The sequence below is a fragment of the Chanodichthys erythropterus genome, chromosome 14 (assembly GCF_024489055.1).
Source record: "Chanodichthys erythropterus isolate Z2021 chromosome 14, ASM2448905v1, whole genome shotgun sequence".
Lineage (NCBI taxonomy): Eukaryota > Metazoa > Chordata > Actinopteri > Cypriniformes > Xenocyprididae > Chanodichthys > Chanodichthys erythropterus.
In genome coordinates, this window is record NC_090234.1 from 39,283,176 (window position 1) to 39,295,799 (window position 12,624).

Sequence of the window (12,624 nt, forward strand, 5' to 3'; positions counted from 1 at the left end):
AAACGCTATTTTATTAAACATGCCATGTTGACCATTTCATATTCTAATTGCATAAATGGGGAGAAAGTTGAGTGTGTAAATGAATTAAATCAATAGTTATCTGCATTGATCCATGTCCTTATTGATTATCCCAAAACGCTTTGTGTTTTCCAATCTGCTCAGTGAGATTCAGAGCCTACAGAAGGGCTCCGAGCTCAAAGTGTTTATATGGAGATGAAATACTCACCTTCAGGAGTGAAGTGACTGGAAAACGGTCACAAATAAATGGAATCAATGTAATCAGCTAACAGCTGAATGCCATTGCCAGTTTCACACCATTTGTGTTTTAGTTGCTCCCAGGGGCTCCATCTAAACCCTGCATGGGAAATATTCTTAATTAGATTACATAAGAAATATAATTTCTTAATCACACAGCATGTTTCATCGAATTGTAAATAAGTGACATTTTTTCCTACTCTAAATTTTTCCATCATTTATGACTGTTTTTACTTCTGTCAAACTGCTGGTATATATCACACTAGCGCAGTCCATTTCTACAAGTGACAACACAAAAGAGACTATAAGGAGAGTTAATGCTTATAAGTGTGCAGAATCAAAAATAACTGAAGAGCCTTTCATATTCTTTTAGGCTACTAAAAACAGAAAGTGGAAGGGTAATACATGAAAGACAATCAAATACACTGTAAGCATGAGACCCAGGGTTGTTGGCGAGGACATAACTGTGGCAAACCTTAATCAAAGTGTAATTCATTCCTCTGTGTGTGTATGAGCTACAGGGTTAAGGTCACTCTAGTGATTAATTTGGACATGGAAAGAGGTACGACGTCACTTTGAGCTTGCTGACCTTGATGGTTGTAAATCTATTGGCCAACATATTTCTTTGTGATGCTCTGAGACCTGTTGGCCACTGCTTAGTGGATCCTTTGCCTAATTTCATCAGCTGCATATTACAGTATGCAGCTGATTCACATACTATCAGAATGGGAACCTGGAAATGATATTGTGTTTGCAAATATACTGTACTGAAGAATATATATGAGCACTGATGTGAAAATATGAGAGAAATATGCATACTTTTTAAATTAATTCAAAGGATAAGAAAGGGAAAAAAAAGCTTTGAAAGGTGGGCAGCACGCTGATACATCGGACGACGCAAGTTCAAGTCCCGATAGCAGTCCTTTCAGATCCCGTCCCCCACTTTCTCCTACATTGCTTCCTGTCCACTCTATATTGTACTGTACAAATACAATTGAATTGCATATATCTTTTTATAACATATATTTATATTTTTCAGCTACTAGTTCAAATTTCCACTTTTTAACTTTCCAGCTTTTAGCATTTGGGTTTGCTTTGTCCCACTAGCCCATATACTAATTTCTGTGTATTGGAATTTGTAGTATGCATGCAGTGCATATTGTTAAATCTATTCATTCATCAATCCAAGATCTGTATGGTTTAAATGTTTTAATACCCATGTTTTTAACATTTGGGTCTGCTTGCAGTCATGCACTTTCCTTTTGTTTTCTTTAAAAAATATGAAATTATTTTAAATAAATAAACTGGCTTACTAAAACTATATAATCTATGAAAATATTCTCCTCACCACATGATTAGAGTTATACTGTCCCCTAGTGGTGTTTTTGCCACAATGCACAATGGATCAGTTATTTTCAGAAACATTTACGTTTGTTGAGCTTTTTGCTGAATGAATAATACACTTTTTGGTGAAGGGGAATAACAGTTGCATTCTCTCAAGCAAGTTTTCAGACCAATCTGTGCAACACAGAGGAATACTGATTGGACAAATTAAATATCATTACAAATACTCATTAGAAGTTTAATGGTATGATTGTTTTCCATTTATCTATTACTTTAAATATTGGCATACCAATAACAGAGGGCTCCAGATCAACAAAGTTGCAAAGTTGGCTTGATGGACACATATGCCAGCACTGTTCTTACTGAAGAAGCGGACGTTTAACCCATCTGGACACTCATATGTGCTGTATGAAAAGAAGAATAAATGTGAAAGATTATTGATTTTGTTCTGGCATATAAATGGTTTTGGTTTTGTCCTGGCATTTAAATTTATAATGATGTACTGTCATTTACATGGGCCCTACATAACATTTTTTTTTCCAGCTACTATTTGAGAACATGGACAAATTATAAATAAATTCACCATGTGTGATAAGCAGTCGGATGGTATTAGCATAAAGACTGATTTGTTCTCTCTGTAAATAAATGAGCCAATTTAAGTGCCCTAACTTTTATGCTTTTAAATTCTTTATCTGAGTAAGATGTTTATTCAAAACTTTTAGGGAAATATACAAAACATGTTGAAAATGTATGTTATTGGAATTGCATCCATGCAGTAAACTTGAAAAAAAAAATAAAAAAATAAAACGTGCTTGAAACAATCTATAAAATTATAACTATTCTGCTAAAAAGTTTTTTTCTGCCATCTGCTGGTCAAATTGATAAACTTATTCGATTATTGCATGTTTGTCGTTTACCTTGTACAACCGCTAGGCGCCAGTATAACCTATCTATATCTTTAGAGTTCAACCAATGCATTACAGTTCAATGAGGTTAGAAAGTGAAAGGTGACATATGGAGTCAATCTTTATCTGTAAGATTGCTTGTGGTAACTCTTGAAAATAAAACTGCATTTATATATTTATATATTATTATTATTTTTTTTTTTTACTGAATCTAAAAACACTTATATTTAACTATATAAAATATGTATTAGTCCATCTCAGTTAACTTCATTTAATTTTTTTTTACAAAATTTGCAAGTGGAAGATGGATGCATTTTTTTCAGTCCTGTTACCAAAACTAACGCATCTTTTCAAAAACATGTTTACAAACATGTTTGCTAATTCCTTTGTTTTCCCCTCAATGAGATGTTTATTTTAAAGAAACTGTTGGTCTCATGTTCAAATAATTGATATTTGTCATTAAAAAAAAATCACTGTATACCATGTCCTGAATTATTAGGCAAGTTGACTTTCTGATCATATTTTTTTTCCAAGCACATTTTACCAATTCCACACCACATCAATCTTAATAACTATTATTAACTTTGTAATTAATCATTATATCAAGTGTATATAATAGGTCATGAAGGCTGGAAATGAAAAACGTCTTATATTGAGGTGTGCATAATTATTAAGAAGGTTTTCTTTTACAGGCAAAATGAGCAAAAAAAAAAAAAAGATTCAACTCAGACTGAAAAGTCAAAAATTATTAATTGCTCATGAGAAGGATGCAATACTAATGCAATATAGAAATTGCAAAGTTAAGGCATGGCCAATGGACAGCAAAATGCTCACTGGGTCAGCAGGGTCAGACAAAAACAGGTGGAGAAGAAAAGATACATGTTAACTGGAAAATAATTAAGAATTAAGGTGAAGAATTAAGTGTGAAACCATCAGGAACTCTTTAGTCTCCAGCGCCAGAACTGCAACCAACCTGGAGTCTCCATAAGTGCAAGGTGCTTAATAAGAAAGAGTATTTATGTATTTTACAACACTTCAGCTTATGATTCTTATTAAGTGGGGGTCATTTTTTAGGATTCTTTAGCTAACCTAAGTCTCTGAGATCCTGAAACCTTACACTTCTGGAGACTCCAGGTAGGTTGCAGTTCTGGGAAATGGTGGCGCTGGAGACTAAAGAGTTCCTGATGGTTTCACACTTAATTCTTCACCTTAATTCTTTTGCAGATAACATGTCTTTTCTTCTCCAACTGTTTTTGTCTGACCCTGCTGAACCAGTGAGCATTTTGCTGTCCAATGGTCATCCTTAGCTCATTTTGCCTGTGAAAGAAAACCTGCTTAATAATTATGCACACCTGAATATAAGAGGTTTTTCATTTCCAGCCTTCATGAACTTTATTATATACACTTATAAATTATTAATTGTTAATTACAAAATTAATAGTATTTATTAAGATTATTGTGAATTGGTAAAAATAATTTGATCAGAAAAATCAACTTACGTAATGATACTTAATATAAAAAACAAAGTTTTTTTTTTTATCAACAAAGAGAAAGTGAATAGCAGGCACAAAAATGTATTTTCAAATGTATCCGCTTTGGAGAGAGTTTTTAAAAATCTCAGTTTTCACTAGAAAAAAACATTGGAAGGCTAAAACGTGAATAAGATGTGGTTTCAAATTTATCTATTAATATTCACACTAATAAATCAATACACCAGAGGACACTACTCACTCCAGTTACTGTTACTTTTTATATGGGTAACAGGACTGAAAGTAACAGGACTGAGTTTTTAGGATAGAAATAGCAAATAAATATAATATAGCCACATGACATACATGCTAATAGCATGATAACATTGAGCAAATTCTAGTGATTTACCAAAAATGTGTATTTTTAAAATAAACAATCAATATCTAAGAAATAATTTAGGTAACAGGATAGTTTGTTAAGACTTACTTTCCCAGTTGTAGTTACAATATCATCAAATATACAATAAAGAAAATAAGACCACATACTTTAAGTCTTCAAATGGCCTTCAGACAACCCAGATGATGCAATATCCTGTTAAAAATGTGTCTCGTGGAATTTTCCCAGTTTTTTAGAGGGGGGATGTGTTAGGGTAACAGGACTGAATGAAAACAGACATGATTAAAATGTATATTTTATCTAAAATGTTATGTTTTCTTTTAAAAAAATGTATTTAAAGCACAGATGGGATATGGAGTTACACAACAATGCAAAAGAAAAAAAAGATTTCTGAAGGATTTTCATCCATATTTGTACATATAATGTCCTGGGGACAGAAATGGCACCCATTCGGTGGAATGACACTGTAAGAACAATAAAGGCCAGAGGGAGGATGGAAGCAAAGCATGAATCTGTGAAATCTGATCTTCTACTACACACATATTAAGAGTAAAAGTCTTACTTCTAAAGTAAAGTGATCCCAGTTCAGTCATTTTTAACATTGCTCTGGAGGCGGACACTTCTGTAAACAGATACAGAGACATAAAATTGAATTAAGAAGTATAAAATCCTCTTAATTCTGTTCACAGTTTGATGAACAGCACAGGTTTTGCCATCGCAGCAAATACTCAGGTTACAAGAAAAAGGAAGTGACATGCGTTCTTGTGATTTTCAGGAAGCCACATAAAAGAAAAATTTAAGGTACGTAGTTCTCAGTATCTATACAATTCAATCTGAGGAACTATTGTATTACTATTTCTCAATCTCCTGCAACAAACCTCATTCAGAGCACACACACAGAGGGTATCACATTACTCTAACTCTCTGAAATAAGAGGAGCCATTATTAATTCATGAAAGTGTTGCCTTCACATGAGTAACCTACAAATTATTTCGTAAATATATGCTTCTTTGTGTTGAGAATACATGAACCAAGACCTTGCACATGTAAAGGCATATAGTTTGCTCAGCTGTGCTTTTGTCAGAAAGTTCCCCAAAGGATCAAAGATGGTTTTTGTAATATTGTTTACCAGTCTATTCAGTTTTATATCTTGCCCTAACAATAAACTATTCCTCTGAGTGTAGGAGGCACTAACCTCATTTTTCTTTTTGTCTTCCTCCTTTTTCAGCCCGAAGATAGTATCGACATCAGTGACCTCTCCTATTACAGAGAACAGTTACCGCGTGATGCTCCAGGTATAAATATTCTGTGTCAGACTTTGACACATTTAGAGCTTCGTTCCGAACCCTGAGCATCGGCTGGAAGACAAAATACAATATGGTAACGCATAACTGTTTTTGAATTACACATGTTTTAATAATATTATTATATTAGTATTTATGGTTAAATTAAGTAAATAAATCTCTTTCTCCAGCGTGAGTGCATTTCCGTTCACGTTGGCCAAGCTGGAGCACAGATTGGTAATGCATGCTGGGAGCTTTACTGTCTGGAGCATGGTATCCAGCCAGATGGACAGATGCCCAGTGATAAGACAATAGGAGGAGGAGACGATTCCTTCAACACTTTCTTTAGTGAGACGGCTTCTGGAAAACATGTTCCACGTGCCATCTTTGTTGATCTGGAACCCACTGTGATTGGTATAAGAATATTTTTGGTTTACAAATGGTTTAAAATAGCATGTCAGATTGAAACAGATTGAAACGTTCCGCTTTCTATGAATGTAGATGAAGTACGGACAGGAACCTACCGCCAGCTCTTTCACCCAGAACAACTCATCACTGGAAAAGAGGACGCTGCCAATAACTATGCCAGGGGACACTACACCATCGGCAAGGAGATCATCGATTCAGTTTTGGATCGTATTCGCAAACTGGTAATATTTTTTGCTCTGATTTATTATTGACAAGTTTGTAAACTGTAAAATTACTGTAGAATGTTCTCAGCCAAAGTAGTGCATTGTAGTCATTTTGGTAAGCCCTTTCTCCTCTCTTCCAAAAGAGTGATCAGTGCACTGGCCTCCAAGGTTTCCTGGTGTTCCACAGCTTCGGTGGAGGTACTGGCTCTGGCTTCACCTCCCTGCTAATGGAGCGTCTCTCTGTCGACTACGGCAAGAAGTCCAAGCTTGAGTTTGCCATCTATCCTGCTCCTCAAGTGTCCACAGCGGTGGTAGAGCCCTACAACTCCATCCTGACCACCCACACCACCCTGGAGCACTCCGATTGTGCCTTCATGGTGGACAACGAAGCCATCTATGATATCTGTCGTAAAAACCTTGACATCGAGCGTCCGACTTACACCAACCTCAACAGGCTCATTGGGCAGATCGTGTCCTCCATCACGGCCTCGCTGAGATTTGATGGAGCTCTGAATGTGGATCTCACCGAGTTCCAAACCAACCTGGTGCCTTATCCACGTATTCATTTCCCTCTGGCTACATACGCTCCAGTGATCTCTTCCGAAAAGGCGTATCATGAGCAGCTATCTGTGGCTGACATAACCAACGCCTGCTTTGAGCCGGCTAATCAGATGGTGAAATGTGATCCTCGACATGGTAAATACATGGCCTGCTGCCTTCTGTATCGTGGAGATGTGGTGCCCAAAGACGTCAATTCTGCCATCGCCGCCATTAAGACCAAACGCACCATCCAGTTTGTAGACTGGTGCCCCACTGGATTCAAAGTAGGTATCAACTATCAGCCTCCAACGGTGGTTCCTGGTGGAGATCTGGCCAAAGTACAGAGAGCCGTTTGCATGCTGAGCAACACTACAGCCATTGCTGAGGCCTGGGCTCGTCTAGACCACAAGTTTGACCTGATGTACGCCAAGAGAGCCTTTGTGCACTGGTATGTGGGAGAGGGAATGGAGGAAGGAGAGTTCTCAGAGGCCAGAGAAGACATGGCAGCTCTGGAGAAGGATTATGAAGAAGTCGGCACTGACAGCATCGGAGATGATGAGGATGGAGTGGAATTCTAAATGCCGTTTTTTTGTAATCTCAGGGTAATCAGATATTTTTATCTGCTAAAATGTAGCGTTTTACTGTTTTTTTTTTTTTTTTTTTTTTTTGAAGGGCTATACATTCTTTGGAATCCTTTTATAATGAGATTCTATAAGTTAACATTGGTTAATGCAACAGCTAACATAAAATAGCAATGAACAATACTTTTACAGCATTTATTAGTTCTACATATACTAATATATTTTAACATTTTGAAGTTATATAAATTAACATGTTAATGAATTATGAACAAACATGAACAATTAAGTAACAATTTTAAATTACCCTAGATTAATAAATGCTGTAAAAAAAGAAGTTGTTTATTGTTAGTTCATGATACCTAATGTTAACGCTTTAACTAAATGTTCCCAATTATTTTTCTACATTTTATTTCATATGCAGAAGTTAAATATATTAAAAAGTAAAGATTAACTGGAAAAAATGCTATAGAATTAAGCACTCAAAAGTCTAGAAACAAGTTCTTTCTAAAAAATATATATTTTGCACTCCTTTCATGATATGTTGTTGGACATGTTATCTGCTTATAATCTGTGTATATTTGCACATGCAAAAGTGATAAAGACCTACAGGCAAAACAGAAAATTTTCCAGCATGACACCCCTCCCCCCATGATGTCTATGCAGCTCAAAAATGACCACCTGCTGTAGCTGTTATTCGTGATTCAGCTGTTTGTACATGTCAATGGGCATCAGTATAAGAGGCTGGATATTGTCTGTGCTTTCACTGTAGCACAGAAATTAAAGTCTGATGACAATTGGGCCTGTGTTTTCATTTTCTTTCTGTATAGCAAGAATCATGTCTATATAAAGCCTTAGTCAATAGTGTTCTTTTTGCTTTGTAAACGCTGACAAACACAGAAAGACATATCTGTTTTCAAATATAGGGCTACATTTACAGTACTTCAACACAAAAGTTGTCTTTCACGGACAAAAGACTTGAGTAATTACTGATATGAAATGACAATTTCACCCTTAAGTCTTTAAACTGGCTTTTCTTCATGCAGGAATCACAAAGAATACCCCGCTGTAGGCATTATATTACAAAAAAATAGTCAAGATATCGGTTTCCCTGCAGTTGTTATGCAACTTTAACACATGACCATGAAGAACTTTGACATATAGCTTGTAAAAATCCTTGCTGGCATCCTTTAGTATTATCAAATGCCCAAAAAGCTAGTAAAGGGGCCAGATGGTTTTCACAGACCCCAAACCCCCAAGAGGGAGCGAGACTATGCTTGTGTAAGAAGGACGGCCCTTCTGAATGGCTATCCTCACTCTAACGGGCGATCCCACTTCCTGCTAACCCCCTCCCTTCCTCCTCCTCCTCCTTCCTTCTCTATAAAAACCCCACCTCTCCTTTCTTTTCCACATCTGCCTTCTCTTTTCCGAATCCTCAAGTCGGCCTGAAGGGAAATCTGACAAGATGGTAAGTCCTCAGTGCTTGATCAATTCTTAATTTTTATATTTTCATAAATAACTCAATTAAAATGCACATATGTTTTTTTTTTTTTTTTACATCTTTTGCACTTAAGGCATGTTAGATTTCACTAAACTCTACGACACTGATAATTCTCGTGTTATTTTTTGAGTCAAAGTTAGTTAAACTACCGAAACACGTTTTTATGAATGTGATCAAGAGTGAAGCATTAAGCCATGCAAAGTTACAGGCACAAAGCTGGCCTTTCATTATACAGAGGATGTGGCTACGGCCTTCAAAGCCTGATCCCAAGACTATGACACACATGTCAGCAGGAAACTCCAATACTTCGCCTTTTCTCAATATAACATTTTTCTATGTTTGGTGGATCAGCAGAGCAAAAATAGCTCACTGAACCTCTGTCAACTAAAGAGGAGAAAAGGGGGAACTACAGCATGAAAAATGCAGTTGTTACTCAGAGAATGAATACATTCATGTCTTTTTGACATACAAAGAGGCATTAGTAGTAGATGAGATCATGAGTGACAAAATCTGGAGCATAGCAGAATAATAGATAGAACTGTTCTAGTGAAAAGGCCTGAGTGAGATATCTCTGTGTATTACACAAAGAAGAGCGTACAGCTAGGACAGGGAGGGGGTGGACCGAGGCCTCCAAGGAACTCACCCAGTCTCTTCTTATGTACTCTAAAGATCCTATGACCAAGGCTAGATGAGAGTGTAAACATGCATGTAAATATAATAGAAAAGAAACAGAGTTCTACATTGAACAATATAGGTCCAAAAGCTTGTGAAAATGCATAAAGTTGGTACAATATTGAGCTTTGAGTGAGCTCAGCCAGCGTGTTAACAACTAAAATACCAGACTCTGTAAAAATAAAAATTCCTCATTCAAAACAATGAAAGAATGCATCTAGTTCAGTGGTTTTCAACCTATTTGACTATAAGGCGCCTCATTGTCCACAAAAAAAAAAAAAAGTGTCATTCATGATTTACTGGATAATAATGCTTTAAAAATACTTTATTGCCTGGCATAACTAGTAAAATGTATATTCATTATAAAAATGCCCATTGCATTTTAAGATTTTAGTAATTTACATGATTTTTTCAGGTCTAGAAATCATAAAATAAGGAATACTTTGATTTTTACTTGTTTTAGCTTTTTTTTAAACCTTGTTTTGTCTAATTTTAAGTCACCTTGAGGCCCCCTTGGAAATTTGCTTAGGACCTGGCCCCCTGATCTAGTTTAATTTTAGGAGCTACCATGTTACTGTATCTTTGATTTCTTAGACAGCATTATATGTTAGAGTATTTAGCAAATATATGTACAGCTGACACTTATATTCATATATTTTATATACTTTACCCTCCTTTTCTCTCCAGCGTGAGTGTATTTCTATGCATGTTGGCCAAGCTGGGGCCCAAATGGGAAATGCATGCTGGGAGCTTTACTGCCTGGAGCATGGTATCCAGCCAGATGGACAGATGCCCAGTGATAAGACAATAGGAGGAGGAGACGATTCCTTCAACACCTTCTTCAGTGAGACAGGAGCAGGGAAACATGTTCCACGTGCCATCTTTGTTGATCTGGAACCCACTGTGATTGGTAAGTTGAACCTGAGGAACAGAATATAATCAATTTAAATGATATATATTTATTTACATATATTTAAAAAAAATGTATTTCCTTATAAGAAGCAATCAAATATAAACTACTTATCGGACCATTTAGATTTCCCATTAGTTATTATTTCTTATTTGATATTAAGAATACAACAGAAAAGGAATTTATATATTTTATTCCTCTTCAGATGAGGTGCGCACAGGCACATATCGCCAGCTGTTCCATCCAGAGCAACTAATTACAGGCAAGGAAGATGCTGCCAATAACTATGCCCGTGGTCATTACACCATTGGTAAAGAGATCATTGACCTAGTGCTGGACAGAACTCGCAAACTGGTGAGGTTTATAAAAATTTAAAACCAAAAGAAGTAGTATTTTGAGTGCAAACTGAATTTGACTAATTTCTAATAAGCTGATTTTATACAAATCCAACAGGCTGATCAGTGCACTGGCCTTCAAGGATTTCTCATCTTCCACAGCTTTGGTGGAGGTACTGGCTCTGGCTTCACCTCCCTGCTAATGGAGCGTCTCTCTGTCGACTACGGCAAGAAGTCCAAGCTTGAGTTTGCCATCTATCCTGCTCCTCAAGTGTCCACAGCGGTGGTAGAGCCCTACAACTCCATCCTGACCACCCACACCACCCTGGAGCACTCCGATTGTGCCTTCATGGTGGACAACGAAGCCATCTATGATATCTGTCGTAAAAACCTTGACATCGAGCGTCCGACTTACACCAACCTCAACAGGCTCATTGGGCAGATCGTGTCCTCCATCACGGCCTCGCTGAGATTTGATGGAGCTCTGAATGTGGATCTCACCGAGTTCCAAACCAACCTGGTGCCTTATCCACGTATTCATTTCCCTCTGGCTACATACGCTCCAGTGATCTCTGCTGAAAAGGCGTATCATGAGCAGCTATCTGTGGCTGACATAACCAACGCCTGCTTTGAGCCGGCTAATCAGATGGTGAAATGCGATCCTCGACATGGTAAATACATGGCCTGCTGCCTTCTGTATCGTGGAGATGTGGTGCCCAAAGACGTCAATTCTGCCATCGCCGCCATTAAGACCAAACGCACCATCCAGTTTGTAGACTGGTGCCCCACTGGATTCAAAGTAGGTATCAACTATCAGCCTCCAACGGTGGTTCCTGGTGGAGATCTGGCCAAAGTACAGAGAGCCGTTTGCATGCTGAGCAACACTACAGCCATTGCTGAGGCCTGGGCTCGTCTAGACCACAAGTTTGACCTGATGTACGCCAAGAGAGCCTTTGTGCACTGGTATGTGGGAGAGGGAATGGAGGAAGGAGAGTTCTCAGAGGCCAGAGAAGACATGGCAGCTCTGGAGAAGGATTATGAAGAAGTCGGCACTGACAGCATGGGAGAGGAGGATGAAGAGGGAGAAGAATATTAAAGTCGGAATCAACTAAGTTCTGCTTAGCTGCCCTCCAAAATAAAATCTGATCATTAAGATTTTTGCAAAAATAATTACTTGAAATTCCTTTTGCATTACAGTTGGTTTTACATGAATAAAATTTGAAAAATAAAAGAAAGAATTCTTTTATGTGTGTTTTCTCACTCATTTGTTTTCAGTTAAAGGTGCAATGTGTAATATTTTTGCAGTAAAATATCCAAAAAACACTAGGCCAGTGTTATATATTTTGTTTACTTGAGTACTTACAATATCCCAAATGTTTGACACTATTTGTAAATTGTGAGAAATTGCAATTTTAACAAAGGCTCCGGGACGTGTGAGGAGTCACCTGTCAATTGCGTCATACCCGCGTCAACCCTCAGTTTCCGGTTTTATTTTGTAGAAACCAAGGAAACACCAAAGACGCTTTAATATACACGTTTTAATAGACAAGGAACAACTGTTTTGATATATTTATAGACAGAAAACTAATTGTTGCTATATAGCTCAACACGGTTAGTTTTATTGTTTAAATCTAATTTTCTTGATTTTCTGTGAGTACCACGCTTTACCATGCCTCAGAGAAACACACTATTTTGTGAAGTAGCTAACATAGCATAATCAGATGCAGCTTTATTTTTAGTAAAAGTAATACAGCATTTTCTCCATCATACAATACGTTTTAAAATTAATTGCATGCCATTTAT

The 12,624-nt window shown here is 37.0% G+C and overlaps 2 protein-coding genes across 2 annotated transcripts; both read left to right on the forward strand.

Moving 5' to 3' along the window:
* Positions 1 to 5,838: 5,838 nt before the first annotated feature.
* LOC137036253 (tubulin alpha-1D chain-like) lies at positions 5,839 to 7,403 on the forward strand (the record flags this gene model as incomplete). The annotated part of the gene is made up of 3 exons (XM_067410288.1): positions 5,839 to 6,067; positions 6,155 to 6,303; positions 6,429 to 7,403. Coding segments are annotated over 3 exons (1,353 nt in total), but the record flags the coding sequence as incomplete, so codon positions are not given.
* A 1,401-nt stretch (positions 7,404 to 8,804) lies between these two features.
* Positions 8,805 to 12,034, forward strand: tuba8l3 (tubulin, alpha 8 like 3). The gene is made up of 4 exons (XM_067409532.1): positions 8,805 to 8,871; positions 10,264 to 10,486; positions 10,692 to 10,840; positions 10,940 to 12,034. Exons 1-4 carry the CDS (start codon positions 8,869 to 8,871, stop codon positions 11,915 to 11,917), a joined length of 1,353 nt encoding a protein of 450 aa, XP_067265633.1. The 5' UTR covers positions 8,805 to 8,868; the 3' UTR covers positions 11,918 to 12,034.
* Positions 12,035 to 12,624: the final 590 nt, after the last annotated feature.